Source organism: Heloderma suspectum, chromosome 10, assembly GCF_057233095.1.
Source record: "Heloderma suspectum isolate Gila_16-S chromosome 10, 16-S_ref, whole genome shotgun sequence".
NCBI classification, from domain to species: domain Eukaryota; kingdom Metazoa; phylum Chordata; class Lepidosauria; order Squamata; family Helodermatidae; genus Heloderma; species Heloderma suspectum.
In genome coordinates, this window is record NC_139467.1 from 21,717,096 (window position 1) to 21,739,970 (window position 22,875).

A 22,875-nucleotide genomic window follows, 5' to 3' on the forward strand; every position below is an offset into this window, starting at 1 on the left:
GCAGACTCCCGCACATGCGCAGACTCGCCGGGGCAGGAGGGAGCCGCGCAAGGAGAGGGACGCGCTCTGCCTGCCAGAGGGTGCGCGTCCATTCCTCCCCCCCCCTCGCCCTCCCGGCCCACTGCCTCACGTGGCCACGCCGGCGGGGCGCATGCGCTCGGCGGCGGCAGCGGAGGCGGTTTGTTGTGGTCGCCATTTTTTGTTGCATTACTGGGAAATCCCGGCGCCGGAGCAGCCGCCGGAGCACGCCCCTTGCGCTGGGGGTGGGGGCGCAACCCGCCCGCCTGCCGCGCCCCGCCCCCAGCGCGCTTCTCCTCCTCAGCCCCAGCTTTGAAACACGCCGCGGGCCGCAGCCGCCTCCTCAGGTAAGAGACCCGCCCGGCTGCCGCTCCCTATCCGACCGACCGCCTGCCCCCCGCCCGCCTCCGGGCCCTTCCCAGGGAGAGGGAGAGGGAGGGGGGAGGAGGCGCCGTCGCGCCTTCTTCCTCCGGTCCAGCCCTTCCCGCCCTCCTCCACATCCCATCCCGGCTGCGGCGGGCACATTCGCCCAGGGAGCCGGACTCTCTCGTCAGGCCCCGCCCCTGGCCGGCTCTCCGGCTTCGCCTCGGGCGGGACCCCGCTCGGCCACCCGTTCGTGCCGCCCCGCCCTTATCCCCTCCCCGCCGCCCGACCCCACCCTGATTCTCCTCCGCCGCCGCCTTTTCTCCCACTTCCTTCCCCCAAAAGTTCTGCCCTCGCAGCGCAGCCGCCTTCTCCTTTTTCATAGGCCCGGCCCGTCTTATTGAGTTCGCATTCTCCTCCTCCGAGCGCCGCTGCTGGTGCATGGCCGGACCACCTCCCCCCCCCCTTCCTTACAGCCGTGATAATATTTTGCAGCAAAGCTCCCCCCACCACCACCCGCCGCCGCCGCAAAAAAAAAAAAAAAAGGCTCGTGGTACCTTTTCAAAGAAGAACGGATTTATTGTGGCCTTGGCCCACTTTTTCAGAGGGACTTCATAAACAATCCGTTTTAAAAATTATTATTACTATTATTTTAAGTAGTTGATACTAAATATACTACTAAAGCGTGGTCTCCAGTAAACCCCTAAGGAACTACACGATTGGTGGTGGGGTTTCTTCCATTTTTTTTTCGCTCTTGTACCGCTTACACCTTTGGGATGTGCAAATGTCTTTTGGTTGAGCTTACTGCTCCATACTTAAAGTCACTACCACAGGTACTGCCAATTTCACATATATGTGTGTTGAATTAGTGTTCTTTGTGCACGCACAGACACACAGACTCTTCCATATGCAACGTATGTTTGGACAGTCAGGATGATAATTAGCCTTTCTAGCTTTGGGCCAGGTAAGAGTCTAAAGTCCCCCATTACCCCAAATCAACAAGGCCAGAAAATGTTGCCTTGACATGCACAAGTATTTATAGGAGCCTCCTTGAATGAAGATATGTGTTATGTAATCCTGAACCTTAAAAATCAGGTAGTTTTGCCACTGGTTTAAATAGGAGATGGGTTGGGCCCTTTGGGAGTTCTCCACTTCAAGGAAGTGAATTTATTGTCCCTTTAATCACACTTTGGCCATTTAAATATTGTGGTGTGTAGTGGTACTCTTGGATCCTGTTTCGTTCACCCTCCTTTCTCTGGAGAGAGCTACCCAGAATGTATAACCTTTATAAATTGTCCTCATCCTAATATGTACCATGTATTTTCCATTCTCCCCCACCCAAGAGAGTTGAAATGGATCCACAATACTTGCCACCTTTGGCTCAGCACTAATTATTCTAACATAACTGTTTCCTTATCTTTTCTTTTTAAAATCTTACCACTTTTCCCCCTGCAGTTCTTTATGTTAAAACCATAAATGCCACCATAAATAATTTCAGTAATAAGTTGCAATGATATCACTTAACAGCAACTATGAATTGTAAGTGCAGATAGTGGAAAAGCCATTTATTTTAAGTTGGCAATACAGATAGCCCTTAGAACCCTTGTCCTAGGGTGGTGCTGATGCCAGGAACTTATACAGAAACTAGCAGTGAAATCCTATTACATTTATTTAGAAAGAAATGTCATTGTGTTCAATGGGGCTTCCTCCCTAGCTGCAATCTTATGCACACAGATCTGGAAGTAAACCCCATAGAACACAGTGGAACTTAACTGAGTAAGCATAGGATTGTGCTGTAGATTCACAGTAATTCTAGAGGAATAAGATTTCTTTATACATCTGCCTATTCTCTGTGTTGGTATTTATTTTATTTTCTAACCTAGGCTGGTAGTTGCTTTTAGAATTGCTGCTGCTTTTATGACCCAAATGCTTCAAGAAATAATATATGCCAGCTGACTTAGTTCCTGCCAACTATCAACTATGTAAACTGAGATTCCCTTTGGTTTGCTAAAGCAGTTCTGCCTATGTGTATTCTTGATACCTGTTGCTATTTACAGATTAGTTCATTCTTTAAATAAACAGTATTTCGTATGTTCACTAGTTGTTGATTTGTGAAAAACCTTGTATTGGTCCATAGAAGTTGAGTAACACATGTTTGTTGGTTCAGAAATTGTAGTTGCTGATGTTGATGTTAGGTTGAATTCTTTGCATACCCAGCTGTGCCCGACTTGGACCTCACAGTGGTCAGTATAAATCAGGTTGGGATAGGATTAAGGTGATGTCTTATGCAACCCTTGCAATTCTCTGTTAGTCCGTAATTTTGAGCTATGGTGGTTTGTCCTCAAACTCTTGCTCCCGATTCTTTGTAAGAATATAAAAAGTGATGGTTTTAGACTAAATGGCTATTGTTGATTTTAAAAAATATAGTCTGTTCCCTGATTAAATCTGTGAACTCCTGCTTTGAATTTAGAATACATCTGGCTTCCTCTGGGCTATGTTTTGGCCCACATCACTGAGAACCTGCACTAGTGACAGTTCATTTTGGAACAAACAGGAATGAGCTTCTGATTGCTAGAAATTGGGCTAGAATTATAACAGTTCCCACTCTCTGATCTCTGGTCGAGGCTGCACCAAGCACCCAGTTCATTTTCAAACATGCTGATCTGAAGAAGAAGTTGGCTGTTTCTTTCACTACTGTGGGAATAATCTTAAAAGTGTGCTCACCCCAGAAGTGTGAGTATAGTTTTTAAGAATGGATGCACTTGTATGCATTTTCTACTTGGTCAGCTGGTAGGCAACATATGGCCTCAGTGTGTATTCAGTACTTAAGTGCTGCCTGTGCTTGATTTTCTGCTAGTCTGCACTATGGTCTTGCCAACCTCTGTTGCCATCTTGAAGCCAGGAGGTAATGGAGACCAGGAAAACCCCATATAAACCATTGGGAGAGGACCAGTAGATCAAAAGTGGCACACTCCTGCTGTCTAGAGGGGAGATCAGGGGGTTCAGTTCCTTATTGGATACAGTAACAGCTCTGAGATTAAAAAAAAAAAAAATGAATTTTGTGACTGGTCATTTCTGCAGCTCAGGAGGGTGAGGGAATGGGTGCTTCACTTCTTTTCATGTGCCCAGAATGTCCAAATACAAGATTTTTCCGTCACAGGGGGGAGGGGGGTATTATCCATGTTGGTGGGTTTTCTTGTTTGTTTTTTTCTTTACAGTTCTGGATCTTTCACACTTTGGGTAAAAGTTCAGTTTACCTTTCTACACTGACAAAAGTGAAATTGCCACAGAGGACATGCAAAGGTTACCATGCTAGAGGCACTTCCTGTGGTTTTTTACTGATACCATGACATTTGCTGATAATGTGTTGATAAACATAGTCAGCACAGATAAGGATCAGGAACTTGTTTTGTGACGGAATTGAATGGTTTCATAAACCTGAGTACAGTGGACGGTGACGTGTTTAGGAGCTATTAATATTTTGATCTCACCTGGAAATGACAGTAAAGAAGAAAAGGAAAGGTATTGTAATCTTAACCAACTACATGATTGCTCTGAAGAACAAATATTTCACTGCAAAAAAGACAAATGTGATTCTTGGATTATTAAATAGGTGTTTCCAATATGGATGCAGAAGTATTAATAACTTTGCATAATAAGATGAGAGATTTCAAATGTTCAAGAAGCATGATTTTATAGAACCCTGGAGCTAAAGGGCCAAAAGGCCACCATTTCTCCATCACAAGATGGTGTCATTTGTACACCAACTCAAGATCCAGGTCATGCCATGCCAGAAGCTGAGAGCAGACTCTGTGGTCCCTTTAAAATAAATTTATTGCATTGTGAACTTTTGAATGTGAGAACATACTTCATCAGATACAGCTTTGTTCCAAAATTCTTTCATCTTTCCTGCAACAGAGTAATATGGCTACTCTTCTGGAAACTGGAACTAGTTCATAAATAGTGTTAAAGCATGGTTTCTCATTGGCAGCCATCCTACATTGACTTGTATGGAATGTGGCTGAGTTATAGTGGTCCATATTGCTGTAGCTAAAGACCAGTTAGATGGTCAATATACTACAGTACAAATAATTTAGATGAGGAACAGAAGGTCATCTGTGCCTAATGTTTTCATTCCCAAAGAAAAACCTTAATGTGGTAGAGCATGTAAACAGACAACTCTTAAATTTGACCTCTTAAAGCTGAGAGTGAAAGATGGCCTCTCTTTTTGAAAAATTTTACCTTCTCAAGCACAATATGGACAAGATCATTATGATTGGCGGCAGTGCTGATACAGAACTAATTGCTTCCATGGTTTGTGAGAAAGAAGGTATTCTGAACCTCGTAAGACTGGCAGAGTTTCTGAAAAACTCAGGTAGAGGCTTCACATCAATAGCCAGGTAGGCTATTTTATTTTTACTAGATTCTAGTAAACAAACAATTGTTAGTTGAATGAACATCCTAATAATGTAGTTTTAAGGGCTTCCTCAGTTTTGTTTTAATTTGATGAAAAAGTTGTTGCGGAAAATCCACAACAGGCGGAATGTGATGTTGTTGGTGTTACAGTTTGTGTACATTTGTTGATACTCTGTTCTTAGTCCTTTGGAGCCCATTTTGTAGTAAATAGGTTGGATACTATGGTGAATTGACCAAAGCATAAATAACTCATTTGGCATTTGACGCACTAGGAAGCATATCCATCTCTCTCTGAAGGAGAGGCTGGAAGTACAAAAAAGGCACCTGGTAGGAGTAGAAACTATGGGTTTGGGAGAATCCTATATTATTGCTTTTACTTTCTCTGTGAACCAGAGGCCTACAGGGCAGGTGGGGAGCACTGTGGATACTGGAGGATTAGGAGTGCATATGAACCCAGTAAACAGCTGTACCCTTAGACTTTTCAGGTGATGGTCTTATGATCATCTGCTATAACTAGTTTCTGTCTGAAGGTTTATCTCATTTTCACTCCACTGTATCTATCCTGAAATGTAGAGTGTGTGTGTGGGGGGTGTCTTTTAGCCAGAAAGTTGACAAACTGGATGGCATCATATGGAATATACTTGGCACAGAACTCTTACAAGAAGCCTGGAAGAAAAAAACCTTAGCCTTCTCAAAAAATGTGGTAGCCCTCATTGCCCAGGTATCATCACATACCATGAAATGTTTCTGTACATACTTAACTTGCCATTGACCAGTGGTCCTTGTTGAAGCATTCCCCATGTCCCAGAAATTATCCAGTCTTCTGAATCCTGTGAAGACCAATTCAATCTTTCTGCCCCTCACTCATCCACTTTGATTATGTTTATGTACAGTCTTTCCCCATACCTTTTGATTAAAAGTTTCCTTCTGATCATTTCTATACACTTGAAGTCCTTTCATAGATGGGTATTATAAGAGGGCAGGAAACATAATTTGAGAAAAAAACTGCTTGTAAGAATAGCAGTATTAGTAAGAGGGTGATGGTCATATTTGACTTGTCTTCAGGGGACTCCACCACATGAGTGGTTTGAGAAGACAATTCCAGTCAATTTCTGTTCTCTGCTGCCTGGCCTCCTTTGTGATCTTTCAGATCTTGCATCCTGAACCCTGGTAGATGGAGACCAAATGGTTCTCACCCTGCCAGCACATCCCGATTTCAGCTCTGACTGAAATCAGGAAAGACAGGGAAAATGGAATTTTCTAACGTAGGAAAAGGATGAATGTAATGTTGTGCTGTCAGTTTTCTAAGCCTTGGGAGTCTAGTTTAGCCTTTATGATCCATAGCAATGTATCACTCAATCAAAGTATTGTAGCTTAAATTTAATTTCACAATATTTTAGACATATAGGAAAATAAAAATTACAGTGACCTTAGCAAAACATTGAGTTTACATAATTGGTTTTGGAATTCAGGTACTAAGAGCAGGCCATTTCCAGTATTCTAAAAGCAGCCAGCAAACTTGGTTGCCTTTTTGTTTGGCTTTGGTCATCCTGAATCAAGTAAAGGAATTGGGAGAGAACTGAAGGTCATCCCTAAAAATGTCGACTCAGTGCTCTGTGACTGACAGAAAGGCAAAGAAAAAGCTAACTACTTGAGGAAAAACTAGAAAAGAATCCAGAAAATAGTACCGTGCCCCAATATAATTCACTGATGTAACTGCATCATAAGTACTATGTGCAGCCCTGGTCCCCCCATATCTCAGAAATGATCAGCGTACAGAACAGTTCTATATGAGCAAAGGCTAAAAAGATTAGAACCTCTTGCTCAGAAAGAGATACCAACTAGATTAGAAATGTCAGTATAGAATGAGGTTTGCCCATTCACATAATACTAAAACCGGAGTGCGCTGAACAGTTTTCAAGCAAGCACACATCTTACCATAGCACAAACTTATGGAGCTTACTTGCATCAAATGTAGTAGTGATCAGGCATATACCAATGTTAAAAAGGATTAGGCAACTTCGTAGAAGATGAGAAGATCAACCTTAAAACTGCCAAAGGCTGGGGGAGGACACTAGAGAACCAAGGTCCCCATTACTATCCTGGGCAGTTAAAACATATTGCTGCATTCAAACGTCACAACAAACCATAGCTTTTTGTGACAGGGCCAAGCCTGTGTGAGCATTGGGCTCACACGCTCTCACTCTGTCGTCTTGCTCATCCACAAGGAAGAATTTGGAAGCTTTTGCTTCTACTTTAGGTTAACCACAGCTTGTCATGTCATCTGAATCTGACAAACTGGTTAATCTTAACTGTGGTTTGTTTGAAACAAACCAGTTTAAACCATGCGTTATGAAGGTGGTTAGTTTCAACAAGGCTTAATTAAGATTTACCACTCTTTAGGGTTTGGACATAACACTAAGCTGTAGTTAATCTAAAATGAAATACAAAGCTTCTGATTTCCTTGCTGGAGAAGGGAGGGGGGCATACAAGCCTGATGCTTGCATAGGGTTGTTCTCGTTATGATAAACCATGGTTTCAGTTTGACCCTGAATGCCTTGTCTACTCAAGGCCTGTGCACTTAGGAAGGATCTTTCCCACCCAAATATGGCTAGTAAATTAATCCATGTCATCTGTATTACTGCCAAGACAGGTTCATGATTTTCTCCTGCCATAGGCCATGTTCTATGCATTTGATATGTGAGCGTTCCATGTACACCATTCAGCAGGACAGCTGGCAATAGTTCTAGGCTTGAGTATTTTCATTTATGCCTGTGATGATCACCTTCCCCAGCAATCTGTGTGACAGTATCCTGAAACATTTCTACCTCTTACTCAGAAGTATGTCTCATAGACTCATTGGAAACTTGCTTCCAAGTAAGCATGCTTAGTGCTTACAATTTCAACATTAGGCTGCTATCTTAAGCACACTTGGAAGTACATTCCATTGAAATCTGTGAGACATACTTCTCAAAGGAGCCTTGTTTTCTTGCCTTTGATCCTTTCACATTGGTCTTCTCTGATCTGTCTTGATATGTGTTTGCGACACTATCACATCGAGTTTTTAATATGTTTTATTTTGCCCTGCCTTTCCTCCTTAAGTATTATTCAGATTCCATATATTTTCATGACAATGGCAGTTACTTTTCAGTTCTTTCCACACAATGTTAATGTGAGGCGGCTGTGCATGCTTTATTCCCATGGCTTTAGATTTAGTTCAACATGAGTGATTCATAATAATTTTAACAGTATTTTGTTTCTACTGTAAGTATAAGTATGCTGGAAAGGTTTGGCTTCAGTGTTGTAAAGTTATGACTATTGTCTTTCTCCTCTGATTGCCATGTCTGATTTATGCTTTTAATTATTAAGTTGCAGTGAGGGAGAGTTCCTGTGGAGCATGGAATGGATTTCTCTTTAAAGAATACATTTTGCCAACCAAAATGTTTCTTGGTATTTAAGGTGAAGGTACAGGCTAAAAGCTCCCAAGCTGGTAACAACCTGTGTGACAATATGACATGAATCATAGACCTGTGTCTTTCTCTAAAGGCAGGTGAGTACTTGGCATCCTTCCACATGAGACTGTATAGCCTTAGAATTTTCTGCAAGGGTTTTGTTTGTTGCCTTAGGTTTTCAGGTGTTTCTGAGAGGCATAGTTACAGATGTATTTGCCTGACCTTCTTTGGGGTTTTCCACACCTCCAGTGGTTTGAGTTGGGTCTCCAGATCCAGAATTCTTTTAACAGGAATGGGCACTGGGGGGTGGAGGAGAACTGTTCCGGCAAATAAATGCAGCCCTGGAACATATACACCTTGACTTAAAGGAAAGTCTCCCAGCTCTCTCCTGTGGCCTTCAGCTAGGACCTCAAGTCTGGGGTATATAGGGTAGCATTTTAGTCATGTACCACAGATGAGTTGTGGTTGAAGGCCCAGCTCCTTCCAACCCATGTATTTTTCTTAAATCTTGAAAGCCTCTTGAATCTCTTATCTGGCAGAACTGAGGCTGTGAGCCTCAAAGCATACTGGATGTCCTGTGGCTGGCACATGAGAAGGCAGGCACAGCTAGGGCATTGTGGCCAAGCTAGGCAGCCGTTTAGTCTTGCCTGTTTGACTGAAGGATGGAGAGAGATATGAAGTGCAACTCAAGTGCCTCTTGGGATTCTGGACAGGGGGAGAACTTTGTACCCAGCTGGCTCTGAGAATCACCAAGCAGAAGAGATCGCGGCTGCGGTGAGTGGCTGTGGCGTCGTGCCAGCACCATGAGCCCTGTTGTTGCTGGGTCTCCCTTTGCAGGTTATTTCTAGCCCCTGTTCCTGGAAGGAGAGCCAGTTCTTTACCGAGGTATTTTTGGAGACTCTCGCCTTCTCCTCTTTCTTGCTTTGTTTGGGCATAATCAGCCCATTGCATCCCGGAGAACCTAGCAACACCACCTGGCTTCCCATTGGCTCCCCAGCAGCTCCGGTTCTCCAATGAGAAGCTTGTTGCCATGGCAGAGGCACCACTGCACAGAAGCGAGTGAAGAGGCGGGGATTGAATTTGCTGCCTGGTGAAAATCTGCAGGGCAGAACAGGGACCAAGCAGAGGGTTAATGTGTAGCCTGTGGCCTGGAAGCAGAGTGCAGGCTTGGCCCTGTGCCAATGACGTACAATGCCAGGGTGGGCTGACAGAATGAAACTCCCCTAGGTAGCCTTGCATGCGTGGAAATACAGCTTCTTGGCTCATTATTTTTTTCTGCTGCAAAGAGAGCCAGTAACATGCTTCCCCTCCCGACCCCTCCCAATCTGCACCCCCCCCCCCTTTGCACAGCAAGAAACTGGTCTGGCTAGGGACACAATCTCGAAAAGCTTGTTATGCATTCTCCTTGTGTAGAGACCAGGCGGTTGTTACTGTACAGTTCCATCGGAAGCCATTGCAGCGGCAGAGCTGGCAATGCTGACATGTTCAGAAATCATGGGACATCCCATGAAAGTCTGAAATTGTAAGTTGGGGTTCTTTTGGCATTAGCGGTTTACTGTGCGTTGCAATCATTTAGTTTGTCTTGGCATTCACTTCCTCTTGTCCTCCCAGACCACTGTTTTGTGCTGCTGTCTTGCAATCACTCTTTTGTAATGCATTTTATGGTTCCCGATGATTGGAAGAAATTGCCTCATTGCATGAATCCCATTGTGGCAGATTCGGAAAACTGCACCAGTGATTTCCTCTCCTCCTCACTCCCATAGGAGGCTTAGTTGAGAGACCTGGCTCTCGCACACATGTCTGCCCGTGCCCGTCAGCCTCAGACTGCATGATAGAAGCCCCTCCCTTTCAGTCAGCATACCACTAAGCTTCTGCCCATCCCCCTTCTCGGATTGCAGCAGAGAGAGGACCCACACAGAGGGCCAAGCATAGCATAGGTGTAGATCTTAATAAGCACTTGCCCAGCGTGCTCCAATCATATTGGTGTAGGAGAGGCATCAGCATGTGCCAGGATCCTGGACAGAGCTGCCGTGCTCGTGTATACCTGCCATAGCAACAGGCACCACAAGCTCAAATCAGCTAATGGGCAGCTAGCAAGAATTCTCCAACTGGGACTGGTGGTCCTTGAGGGAGAAGGATGGAGAGCTTGGGGCAGGTTGGGGATGTTTCCCCTTCTGTGACCAGCAAGAAAAGATGGTGGCATCATCTTTCCTCCCAGAGAGAGACAGGCACCTCTTCTGATTCGTACAGTTGATTGCATAAGGCAAGGAGAATCTGTTACAACAAGAAAGCCTATTTCAGAATGTCATGGTGGGAACACAGCTCCTCTACCAGGATTTTTCGCCTTCCCCTGAAACTTTGGGTCACTTGCATGAGTTGTTTTGAGTTCTTTGCTCTCCAAGCCCTCTTCTGTAGTACACCAAAAGTTGATGAAAGGGACCAGCACACTCTGACTGGTACCTGAAATATAGCAGGCACTTAGGGAGATTTCGTGCCCTCTGCATAAAACTTCCAAGTTCCTAGCCAAGGGCATCACAATGCCAGCTCAGATTTAGTTGCAGTGGTAGAATTTATCACATACAAGATTGATCTGGAATGCTGCTTAGAGACCAGCAAAGCCTTTCTGGTGGCTTTTTAAAGTGGATGGGGGGAGCTTACACTTGATCAAACAACTCAAAGGATAAGCTCCCACCTCCAGATACCTTGTCCCCACTAAAAAGCTCTTTCTTGCTACACAGCTGGAGCTCCTCTTAATACCATGCAGTAGAGGTATTCTCTCCGTGGTTATAGCCAGTGGATGCTTGTGGCTTGGAAGCACTTCCTCCAGAACCTATTAGGAGATGTAGCAAATACTTAGACTACTTCAGGAAAGGAGACTACTTCCACATTGTGGAAGCTGGTGAGGAAAACACAAATCTCCTTTAAAATAGAGCTGTGAAGATCACACCAGATCCATGAGATCTTCTAAGGTACCAGAACTGGAACACAAAGTCAAAGTAGCAAAACAGAGTTGAAGAAAACTGAAAGTGAAAAGTCTCCATCTTTTTATTTACATCCATCACACATGCTATCCTGACGCTTGTACTGCTTTTATATTTTTGTATTGTTTTACTGTGTACTTTGGGGTTTTAATTTTTGTGAACCACCCAGAGAGCTTCGCCTATTGGGCGGTATAGAAATGAAATAAATAAATACTAATCTGAAACTTTCTAGGCTGCACTTTCTCCCATATTGGAGAACAGGCCTCAAACAATTGGAGGAGCATTGGGATTAATCATGGGAAATGTTTCATTCTGGTTTCTGAGAATGCTTTGAAGCATTAACTAACACATACCAGCTATCCAGCATCTCTGGTTTATTGGGAACAAGCAAGGTTATGCTAGCTGGGGACAGTGCAAGACTTGCAATTCAGGAATGAATTGTATTATTTTCCTCGGCCCTGGTGGGATTTTTTTTTTTTGAGATACTGTGTTCCTTATGGGTTCTAGATTAAAAAAAAAAACATGTTGACACGCTAGAAAGAACTCATTGGAAAGCTAAGATGCTAATCATATGAGGAAAAGTCAAAGGAATAGGGATGCGAGTCATGGGGGCAAGACTGAGGGACATTCTGTCAGTGTTCAAATATTCTAGAAGGAGTGGGGGGAAACATTGTTTGCCCAATTCAGTGAAGCTTTGGTAAACAGCATATTGAGTTAGGTTTAACAAGGGGGCAAACATCCTGACTGTAAAAGTAATACAGCAATGAAATAATCTTCCTGGGGAGGTTATGAGATCTGATTTGTTGGAGGTTTCCAAGGAAAGGGCAGAGTGTGCATCTGCCCAGAATTTTTGAGGTATAGGGCATCATGCCAGAGGCAGGACTCTGACGTTTTGCTGTTTTGACCAATGCTATATTTCAGTGGAGTTCTTTCCCACCCACCTGCCCTGCAGATTTGCCTTACTTGAATTGGTGGCATTGCTAAAAGTATTCTTTCACACATGTGTGCAGCGCCTTTCTCTAATACCAGAATATGAAGGTATAGGTGCATTTACCGTCTTCTACTGGGCTCTGCCCTGGAAAAGTCCCTGTGTTCCCCTGAAAGGGTTTTCTTGGTAGACTCGTGCCATAGGAATGGTGATGGGGTGGACCGAAAGCAGGATGAGGCCAACTTAATAGAGAGTTAAGAAGAGAGCAGATGGCTCTAGGAAGAAGACCTCCAGGCTGCCTTTTTCTTCCCACAGTCTACAGTTTTTTGTCAGTTTTAGCTCTCATTTAGGAAGACAAAATGTGAACTGCAAGCTGATCTTCAGAATACATGCTGAACTGCAGAATGTCATGTGTTTCTATGTCATCTCCTGTGGTGGAGATGCACCTGCATGTATTTCAGTTGTTTCATCAATCATGTTCATGACATGATCTCTTTCGATATAAACTTTTTTGGAAAGAGGTCTGGTAATCCTTCGTACAATGGCACCAGCCCACAAGTTTGAGGTGGGGCCCACTTTTGGAGCCAGATGATATTCCTAATCATGCATGCAAACACTGTAGTTTGGAATCATGTTTTCCCAGTGCTGTGGCCCAACAAATCAGATTCCAGAAGTTGGCCAGGTACAGCTTCAACCACCTCTAGATTTAGGGACCATGCACCAGATGATTCTTCAGATGTCATGGCATACAGTTAGGCCAACATTTCTGCAGTCAAAGCTTGCACTTGTTGTATGCTGTAGTTAAAGGAAGCCTTACCTCTCTGTGGCACTTCATATTGGATGACACCCAACAGACTGATCAGACATCACAATTTAAAACAGGAAAAGAAGAGCCACTGCCTTGGTGAAACTGCAAGACACCCAAGATTGCTTTTGTGGAACAGAGATGCAAGACCTGAAGAGACCGATGCACTGTTGCCAGTTGTTGCTAGAGAATTTTCAGTCTGCTTTATTTCCTTTCTCTTCCTGGGCAGAATGATCATTTAGTTCAAAGTACTCCCAGATAAACAATATCACTGGGTTCTGATCAACCTTCAGACATAGGCAAAGCATAGTTTGCCGGTTTGGATATAATAGCAAGCTGGTTTGTTGCAAGAGATGAAATGCAGGAGACTGCAAAAAGGGAGCATGCAAGCCAGAGTCTCATTCGCCTAATGCCAAACTATGGGTTGGAGTTATGTCTGAACCAGGCTTATGTGAGCTAAGCTGAATATTGACCAGGCAAGATTGAACAGAGGCTTGAAATAGAAGCAACCATGGAAAGTATACAAAACTCAAAGACAACTTGCATAGACAAGCAAAAGACCTTGCTGGACAGAATATAATCAAGTAGCTCCATTTGATCCCAGTCTTACATTCTGTAGTTAAATTGCTATTTTCTCTAGAATTCTGTGGTAGAAAAAAGATTTTTTCTTTTTTATAGGCATTTTATAGAAAATGTTATAGGCAAAAATAGATAATATTAGGTTTATTTTGCCTGTTTTTCTTATTTTGTCTATTTTGTTCCAAGTGCAACTCTCTGTTTTTCCTCTGTGTTGGTATTTGCCTTTTCCAAGCCACACTTCATTCCAGAAAATGTTTGAACTATTCAACATATCCAAGGTGTTTATAAACATTGCAGTTAGGATTCAGTTTCATTAGGAAAACGTATAGGAACTCCAGTTTGGGTGTGAAGGAATCGTCATAATAGTAGCTTATATGGTAGACTTGATTTCAGCCAATTTTTAAAAAATCATTTTATGATTGTAAACCGCCCCAAAGCATTTGCTAGTTGGTTGGTATACACATCTAATAAATAAATAAAATTAAATATTACTTTACTTGGGTATTTTAAAAAACTGGTGCAGGAGGGGGGTTCTGTTGCAAAGTACCCTCTGCCTACAAGGAAGCATGCTTGATTTTTAATCTGGGAAGGCAATAGCCATTGAGCATTTCAATGTAGTAATCCCCCCCTCAGCGCTCGCGCTCTCTCTCTCAAAGTGCTTCTCTGGCACTACAATTTCTCCACTGGTGGTTGGCAGGGTACATTTTGCTAGAAAAAAACAAGGTATGAAATTTTGTGCCTTCACCTCTGAGTATGCAGTTGGAATAAATTGGGTGCATGTTCATAAATATACTGAAACTGTGTGCTTTATTTTGGTGGGGGGGAAATAGTGATTACTTCTGTAAACTGTTTTAAGTGCCTTTCCCAAACTCCTGTTGCCTCTAAGGATTTAGCAGAAAGAGCTCATTCAGTGGCCATTCATATTTGGAAAAACCAGCACCAATGAGTTAATTCCTTTGGGAAAGTTCAAGGAAGCAAATGGTGGCCTAGAGGTAACATTAGTTAGAAAAGAGGAGTTGGGAATTGGCACGTTTCAGCTCTAGCCTTAGTGGTTTCTCTGGCCTGCGTTTAGAAACCTTTTGTCAGCTGTTCCTCTGATCACTTTCCACTTGGCCATGGCATGTAACCAGCTGTTTGCTTTGATCCAGCCAAGAGAGCATTCCACGCCTGCTGACCTTCCATAGCCTCTGCAATGACAGCTGTGTAGCACTGCTTTCTCATTAGCTCACTGTGACTTTAAGACTCACTCTCTCAGGAGCACAACCTGAGCGAGTATCATCCAAAAAGTCTGGCTGTGGACTTCAGCGGACTGTGTGTGGTTGTATAGGAGTGGCCTTTTCCTATGGTGATCCACTACAGCACCGAGACCCTTCTCATACAATGCTGCTGACATTGCAAACACATTGGGCTCGACAGGAGCCTTCATGCTTTCTACCCTCAGCGTGCTACAACAGGAAAATGGTAACAGGTAGGGCTTCTATGATAAATAGGAGAATTCTGCTCAGCTGTTGAATAAGATCTTTGTCCTAAGCTATGAGGCCATGGCAGTGAAGAACAACTTCTTATGAGGACTGAGGAGCATGTGCTTGTTTATGATCATGTAAAGGAGAAGGAAATTAGAGGACTGTTATGGAAGCGGAAGTCTTTCTCTTTAAAATTCCTGTAAGTGGGAGAAGGAGGTTGGTGTCTCTTGTGATGTGAGAAGAGCCTTTAAGGTGGAATCTGGAAACATGGTGGAGGAGAAATCAAAGAAGTCTAGGATTTTGCTAGAGCAGGCTTTTCTTGAAGAGGATGAAGAGGTGTAGCTTCATGGAATGCAGTCGATCATTTTGTCTTTAGTGGTGTGAGCGAGGGACTCTAGGTCTTCAGGGCTGTATGAGCTACATGCCTGTTAGGAGTAATATAGCTGAGTTAGGATGAGTTTTGAAGGGTGAGCACGCACACCCCACCCTGTCACTGGAGCATCATAAGGGCCATGTTTGTAATTACCACAATGTAGGGAGAGTGTGTGTTGGAGGGGCATTTGTGTTTCATCTATACTTTTTGGAGGTGCTTGAACCATTACATCCTCATGGTTGCGGAGCTGCTTTTAGGCACTAGGAACCAGCAGTGATCTTTGTGGATTAGGGAGTTGCATGGTAGCTAATAATTTTTGATATGTACTTGCTAGCTGATGAAAATGCTCTTCCAGGATTTGCCTGGTTAAGATAGCTACAGTGCTTTCTGACCCATGTGGGTGTCCAAAACATGATGATGTACAGGCCTTGTGAGAAAGGAAAATTTTATTTGGGGGGGGACAACGACAAAACTTTGAGTTTAAATGCATGAGCTCACATCCTCCATCTTTCCAAATACGGGAAAAATACTTCCTTTTACTGAAAGGAAAGTAGGGAAGCACCTTGAGTTAATCTATGGTCCTTTGTTTATAAATGCAAATGCCCTAAAGAGCTACAGAGCCACAGGCAAAAAGCAAAATCATATCTGTTGGGTATGGTCAATGAAAAATCTGTAAGTGCATCTTAATAGTAAAACGCTTGTAAGCTGGGCCTGAAAGTAGAATGTGCCCTGGACCTAACTGGTTTTGTCTCTGTTAATTCTGTGTAGGCACTTAAGCTCTGGGGAAAGGCATCCAAGATTTGGATGTATAGAGAATAAATTGTGCAAGTGTGTGTCTGTTTGCATAATTGTGCTTCTGAAAACCAGGGGTTTCAAGAAATCTGAAATGTTTTGGCAAAGGTTGAGGAATGAGAGATGAGGGGAATAGGGGACTGGCGGCTTTGGGGGCCAGGAGAAGAAGGGAATATGAGCCACAGAAATTGTGCAAGGCATGGCACTATTCTCTGTTAGAGAGTTCATTAAATAGCACATGCACACTTTTAAGCTCTGCTGCCCAGCCATAAGCGCTTAAACATTTGCTTTTAAGCAGTGGCATCTGAGCTGCTCAGAATGCCAGATTCCATACTTTGCACAACAAAGTCATATGCATGGATCATGCATCGCCCTCTCTATTAATAAGGACATCCCTTTATTAAGAAATGTCATTCCTGAGAAAACAGGAGATAATTTAAAGATAGGTATTGTTATTCTTCATTGTGATAAGAGGCATATGAGTAACCCTAGAGTTGGGTCGAGTTGCAAAGGATCTTCCACAACTTGTTTTTGAGTAGAGACCTGTATAGTGACATACGTATTAAATCCCATAATGCCCTTATTTGTACCCACCTCCACTTGGGAAGAGGGGCTGGCTCTCTTTAGCCCCGTAGTTAAGCAAGCTCTTTGAGGGGTATGACTCCAGCAACCATACACTGCTTAGTCAGAAATGTGCACTCAACTGGTCTGTCCATACAGGGCAGGAGCACAGCTTCAAAGCCCTTTTCATTAATTGACTGGCCCTGCTAATAAACATGCAGCTGCAGCCAGCTTGGTGTTAGAGAGGTGCTGTGCCGCCAGGAATTTGATGTAGTTGGACCCCAAGCAGGTGTTCTTCTTGCCAAGTCAGTACCAGGTTTTGTACCTCCGTGTAGCAGAGCTAGGAATAGAAACGGTTAGCTCCCTCAGCCTGTCTGCTGCTTTATCCCATTCCAGCCACTCTTAACACGTCCCTTCCACATCTAAGAATAGCACTTAGTAGTTCTGATGGTTGCTGATGCACCAACAGTAGTAATAAAATAGCATTTTATGTCCAAAATGAGCACTGTCTAGGCTAGAAATACCTATACTTCCAAAAGGGCAAAAATTTTCCTTGTAGAGAACGGTCGGAAGCACAATTGAGAGAAAAGCTGTAAGAATATAACTTGCAAGACCAATTTTGGAGGCTCTAAAGATTCATACTCTGAATATTTCTGCAGTGTTGTGTGGGTTCTGCTTAAGATTAAAGTTCTTTTGGGGTCTACTATTGGTGCTAGTGTGGTATGACACAGAACTGCTAGCGTGGTATGACACAGAACCAGTGTACTTTGGTGTCCAGAATGCTGGGTTGGATGTGGGAGCACCTGGTTCAGTTCCCTGTCTAGCCATGGAACTTAACTTTGGGTGGATTTGGGCAAGACACGTCTTTAGTCTAACTTATCTCACAGAGTTAGGAATGAGGATAAAAATGTAAGATAGATTTTGAACACATGTTGATATGGTGGAATATAAATTAAATAATCTAAAGTAAAACCTACTACGTTGCCCCAGTTAGGTCACTGTACCTCCCAATCTGAATACTTGGGAGCATAATCTGTAGGACCTGGCCCAGTTCTTTCAGCCCAGCTCCACTTTCGGCCCAGCTCCACTTCACCTCAACTCATTCCCTGTTCGTAGTAAACTCAGTATGAATTAGAGCTGACCGCCTAGAAATATGGAAATAGTGATAGCAGTAGTTTAGGGTAATGCAGGAAGTAGCTTGAAGCGGGGTGGGGGAATGGGATTGGAGAGCAATATTTTGTCTGTGTTTCTGTGAATGAAGTGACTGGGAAATATGGGGTCTTCAAGCTTCATGCATTGATCTCAAGCAAATTCATGGACAAGGTGGTTATAGGCTGTTTTCTGTATATTACTTTGAACTGTTCAGTAAAATCCAGCAAATAAGGTCCAGCATATAATACAGTACTACCATCTTGATGCCTAGTGTGGAAGCGTGTATACATTTATATAAATATGGAATTAAATGGCAGCATAATTAATTTCTCCACTACATGGAGAACCTATATGCTGAATTAATGCGTGAACCAGCCCTAATCTATTGTTTTGACTGCTGACTAAAGTGACATGTGATTGGCTTATGGTGCTTGTGGGTGTGTATGCTTACGAAAAGGAATTTTGAGGCTGCAGTTTAAGCTTGTACTTAAAAACATACACAACTGCTGTTATGAGGCCTAGCAAAGGTTGAGGAGTAGATATCTGATGCTGAAGCTAAGCGGGTATAGGTCTAGGTCTAGTCAGTGCTTGGAGGGGAGACCACCTGGAAACCACATATAGCCACCTTGAGTTCCAAAAAAGAAGAAAGGTGGGATAGAAATGTAATAAATAAATAATAAAAATATTTGGATGGGAGACTGACTACAGGGAAGTCCCATGTAAGAGTAGAGCAGGATATACAGAATAGGTTTAAAAAAGAACACCACCTGCTGCTACTGCTTATGATTTATATAGCACTTTTAATTTGCAAAGTGCTTCCATTTACAATCTCTATAAGTGATGATGTCATAAAGGGCAGGCGATGTGTGGAGGGAGGGCCTGTATATTGCAATGGCCCCTAAGGTGTTCAATGGCCCTTTTGTGCACATTACATCTCCCTGTGGGATCCTATCAGTGGGTGGGTCAGCCATCCATGCTTGAGGTGGAGGGCTGGTTTTACCCTCACTGCAGTAGTGTCCCCAAGTGCAGTGCTTGACTTTTCCCTCATAGAAGTGAATAGCAGCCATCACTCAGTGACAGAGCACATGCTTTCCATGCAAAAGGTCCCAGGTTCAATTCCTGGCATCTCCTGTCACAGGAGCTTGGGCAGGGAACGACCTCTGCCTGTAGCCTTGGACAGTTCCTGCTGATACTGGGCTAGAAGGATTAACAGCCTGGATCAGCTTCATATGTTCAGATTTATATAGGGGAAAGTCAAAGGCTGCACTGAGGAACACCATTGAGATGGGACCCAAATTGCTCTCTGCCTCACTCCGTGCCTGGGGGCAGTTTCTGCCCCTCTCAACTGTGTTCCACATCGCAGTATGTTTCACTTGCTCCATAGAACTACGTGGGAGCCACTGAGAATCAACTCTGGCCCTGGTTTTACAATCTCTGCTAGCAAAATGTCTGTCATGAAGAGCAGCGTGTGTGTGGAGGGGAGAGCCTAGGGCCATGTTACTGGGAATTGTCTTCTAGCTATAGAGATGGTTTGCACCTCTCAATAGGATTGACTATCACTGAATGATTAGCAAGGCAGTATGTTGCAAGATCTGCGATTGCACAGAATTTGGTGTTGGTGGCAGAATTCAACATCCTTAGAATCTCCTTTTTTCCTTTAAAGCAAGTTTCTAACCCACATGGGGAGGAGCTTAGATTGAAAGCTCAAGTAATATGATGAAGTTTCAGAAGCCAAAGTTGGATTTCTAGCAGTCATGAATTTGAGCTTCTGAGCTCTGAACAATCTCTTCTCATGACTAGTAGAAGCAGGAGAAATTTTACAAAGATGCACATATGTATAGAAGTCACAACGTTCAACTTTTCTTGGCACACAGTTGGTTTACCATGTCACAGATTTTTTGATTTGTTGTAATAAACAAGACATACCATCCTGTTCATAATTTGTAATATTAGAACCTTAGTCAGCAACTGTTTTTTGCTGCTGGGGGGAGGGTGTGTGTGGAGGTTGAAATACAGTAGGCTGTGGTATGCCATCCCCTAAAATGGCTTGCTGCTCAGTCCTGTTTCTACAGATGCTTTTCATACAGACCCTCTCTCACCTCTGGGGTTGTAAATTAGCAGCAGCAGATAGCACCCTCAGCTGGCCAGATTTGGCCCAGGAGGCCACCATCAACTGACGCCTGTATTAGAAGGACATAAAAATGGATTTTAAAATGGACACAAGTTAGTTCTACAAAAAACACTTGTTTTAATGTGGAGAATGTGTTGTAATAGATATAAAGGTATGCCATTCTGGGCAAAAGAGTCCAGAAAATGGAAATCTATATCCTGGAAACCAGCAACATCTTCCACAATTAGAGTTGGCGGGCACATTCACCTGGCAAGTTCTCAAGCACATGCTCCATCAAATTAATGTAAGCTTCACACTACCACACTCTTGTGTAGCTCCTGTTCCCTTCAGTTCCCAGTGGAGCGCACCTCAAGTTTCCAGTGCGTAACTACGAGCAGTTGCCAGAGAAGGGGCTAGGGTTGTTTCAGTGTTGCGATCCCCCTCAGCCAGGTGTGCAAGTGTCCTGGTTCCTGCTAGTCCACATGGCTGACCGGGAGTTGTATGGGCTGAATAGTCCTCATTGTTCACTGTCGGGGCAGGGGTGTTGTCCTGGAAAGAGGCACTTGCCTACATTCGTATATATGTCCTGCGCTGGCCAACTTTGAGTGCAGGAAGCTGCTGTGTGGGTGAGTCCTAATGTTAGTTTCTGTTTCCAAAGTGATGGCTCCATCTCTGCTGCTTTTGAGGACCACACAGCCATGGTTCAAGAGAAAATGCCAGCTCTTTTTAACTCTGCAAGGGAATAATATTGAAGTATTGTGCATGTGTAATGCCAGGCCACTATAACTGGGGCCAGGACTGTCAAAACGTGAGTGACAACTGGAACAGCTATCCCAGGTCCAAAGCGCAGGATCAGACTCAGAAGCCCCCGCCGGTGTAGGAGAGGCCATATAAAATGAGAATACATCCCATGGCCCTTCTGTGGGGGATGTTCTGCGTCTGCATAAGGAGGGAGGACTGCCTCTCAAACCCTAAGCATCACACAGCAGGTTTTTACCAGGCACATCTCTCTTTGTCCCTATGCTAGCTTAGTGCAGGAGAGCACACTTCCGGGATGTGCTGTAATTCATGCCAGGTGTGTGGTACAGATTGGAATTCGGAGAAGTACAAAAGAGGGATTCTTTCATCACTTCCAAACTGTCCAGTGACCCTGTGCCTCTGCCCTGCCCTCCCACTCCCATCTCCCTGATGCTTAAACCCATCACCACCCAGGTCCTGCATTAGGACCTTGATTGTCAGCAGCCCCAGTCAGAACTGGCTGCTTAATAATTGCAGTGGGAAAAATGAGTTCTTGGAGCATTCAGTGTTGACATATTCATAGCATTGGCAGTAAAGGCTGCCCTAGTTTTGCTTTCCTTCCCTGCCTTGGGCCTCCAGTCCTCCTCTTTCAAACTACCATTAATGATAGGAGTGAGCATGTACTCAGGAAAGCATCCTTGATTACAAAAAAAGATAGAGAAATAATCTGTAGGCCTAGAAATGTTTGGGATTGCATTTTTATCGTGCCCTTCCTCTACGTATCTCAGGGTTGTATACATGGCCACATTCCCCCATTTTAGCCTCCCAACATCTCTGTGAGATAGGATCTGCTGAGAGATAGTGATGGCCTGAGGTCATCCAGTGAGCTTCAAGGCTGAGCAACCAGGCCTCCGTAGTCAAAGTTTGCTATGCCACACTGTTTGAAAGCTGAGTGCCGACCTTTGGAGCAGCTTGAACTGGAGGCTGACAGAATGCTGGGAGTCAGCCATACCTTTTCTTCTCCCTTCCCTTTACTGTACTCTTGGTCCCAGGGCTGACACCTGATATATAACTCATGCTTGTCCCTCTCTCAGCTTCAGTTCAAAGAAAACTTGTCCAGTAAGTCCTCCTGTAAGTGTCAAGTCTAGAGAAATTAACAAGAGGCCTAGCTGTGGTAGCCATTTCTTTCGTAGCTGTGGTAGCTTGAGGTTGGAGAATCAAATTCAGTGGAAGTTGGAGAAACAAATTAAGGTATAAACAGAGGTTTAAAAAAAAAAAAAAAAGCTGGGAAATGCTGTCATTGAAAGCCAGCCATAATGCTTGAATGTTATAATGTGGCTTGCACTATTGCAAAGACAAATTTGCTTAATATTTACAGGAACTGCAAACACTTTTTAAACTGTTTTGATACATTTGTATCACTGTTTCAGTTGACTGGATGAAACTCTCCATCCTGGGTTGTTTCAGGAAATAGGATCCACCGTTGCGCCCTGGCCCATTGAAAAGCCAGGAATAGAAGCCAGGTTCTTAGCCGCATTCTCACCCCTACTGTAATCAAGATACCTGACTCTCTTCTCAAATTGGAATGCGTTTTGTGGTCAAAGCAGGGAGCTATTTCTGGGAAGTGCAGCCATGTCACCGAAGTCTTTTTGTGTCCTCTAGGTGGCAGCAGCACCCCACAATGCCAGCTGCCGCCCTGCAGCCAGGTTGCCTCTCTGGGCCACTCACTTCCTACTGAGACAATCATGTCGAGCCAGCACAGCCATGCTCCCTTCTCCAGCATCCAGCCCATGGCTGAGCATCAGCAGGTAATTCCCTGGAAAGTCCCTTCTCTGCCTCCTTTGGGGCTTCCCTTGATTCACCTACCTTCTCTTCAGAGTGTATGCTTCCAAATGCACGCAGCTCAGCTCGCCTCCTTTTCCACTCTTATCCTGTGGCCATGCCAACTATCATCTACACTGGTACAGCTGCAGAGCTCTGGTTTTTAGCTCACACTATAGTAACAACTTCTGGCCCTAAGTTCAGTCTGCAGGCAAGGCATATATGGAGGGAAGCATCATGGGATGAGGTAAAGGCCTCGTGTAATTATCAGTGGGAACAGCCATGATGTATAGTGAGTGAGAGCCACTTTACCCTAACCCAAG

General features: G+C 43.9%; 1 protein-coding gene across 3 annotated transcripts in view; it reads left to right on the forward strand.

Moving 5' to 3' along the window:
* The first annotated feature begins 29 nt into the window (after positions 1-29).
* DYRK1B (dual specificity tyrosine phosphorylation regulated kinase 1B) overlaps positions 30-22,875 on the forward strand; it is a 32,585-nt gene continuing 9,739 nt past the window's right edge. The window contains exons 1-2 of one of the 3 annotated variants that reach the window (XM_084815485.1): positions 30-365; positions 22,394-22,539. In XM_084815485.1, coding sequence (XP_084671611.1) covers positions 22,477-22,539 — 63 coding nt within the window. In that variant the 5' untranslated portion in view covers positions 30-365; positions 22,394-22,476. Of the gene's footprint in view, positions 366-14,842; positions 15,011-22,250; positions 22,540-22,875 lie in introns of those variants that run through there. The other 2 variants (XM_084815487.1, XM_084815486.1) reach the window with 2 other exon arrangements.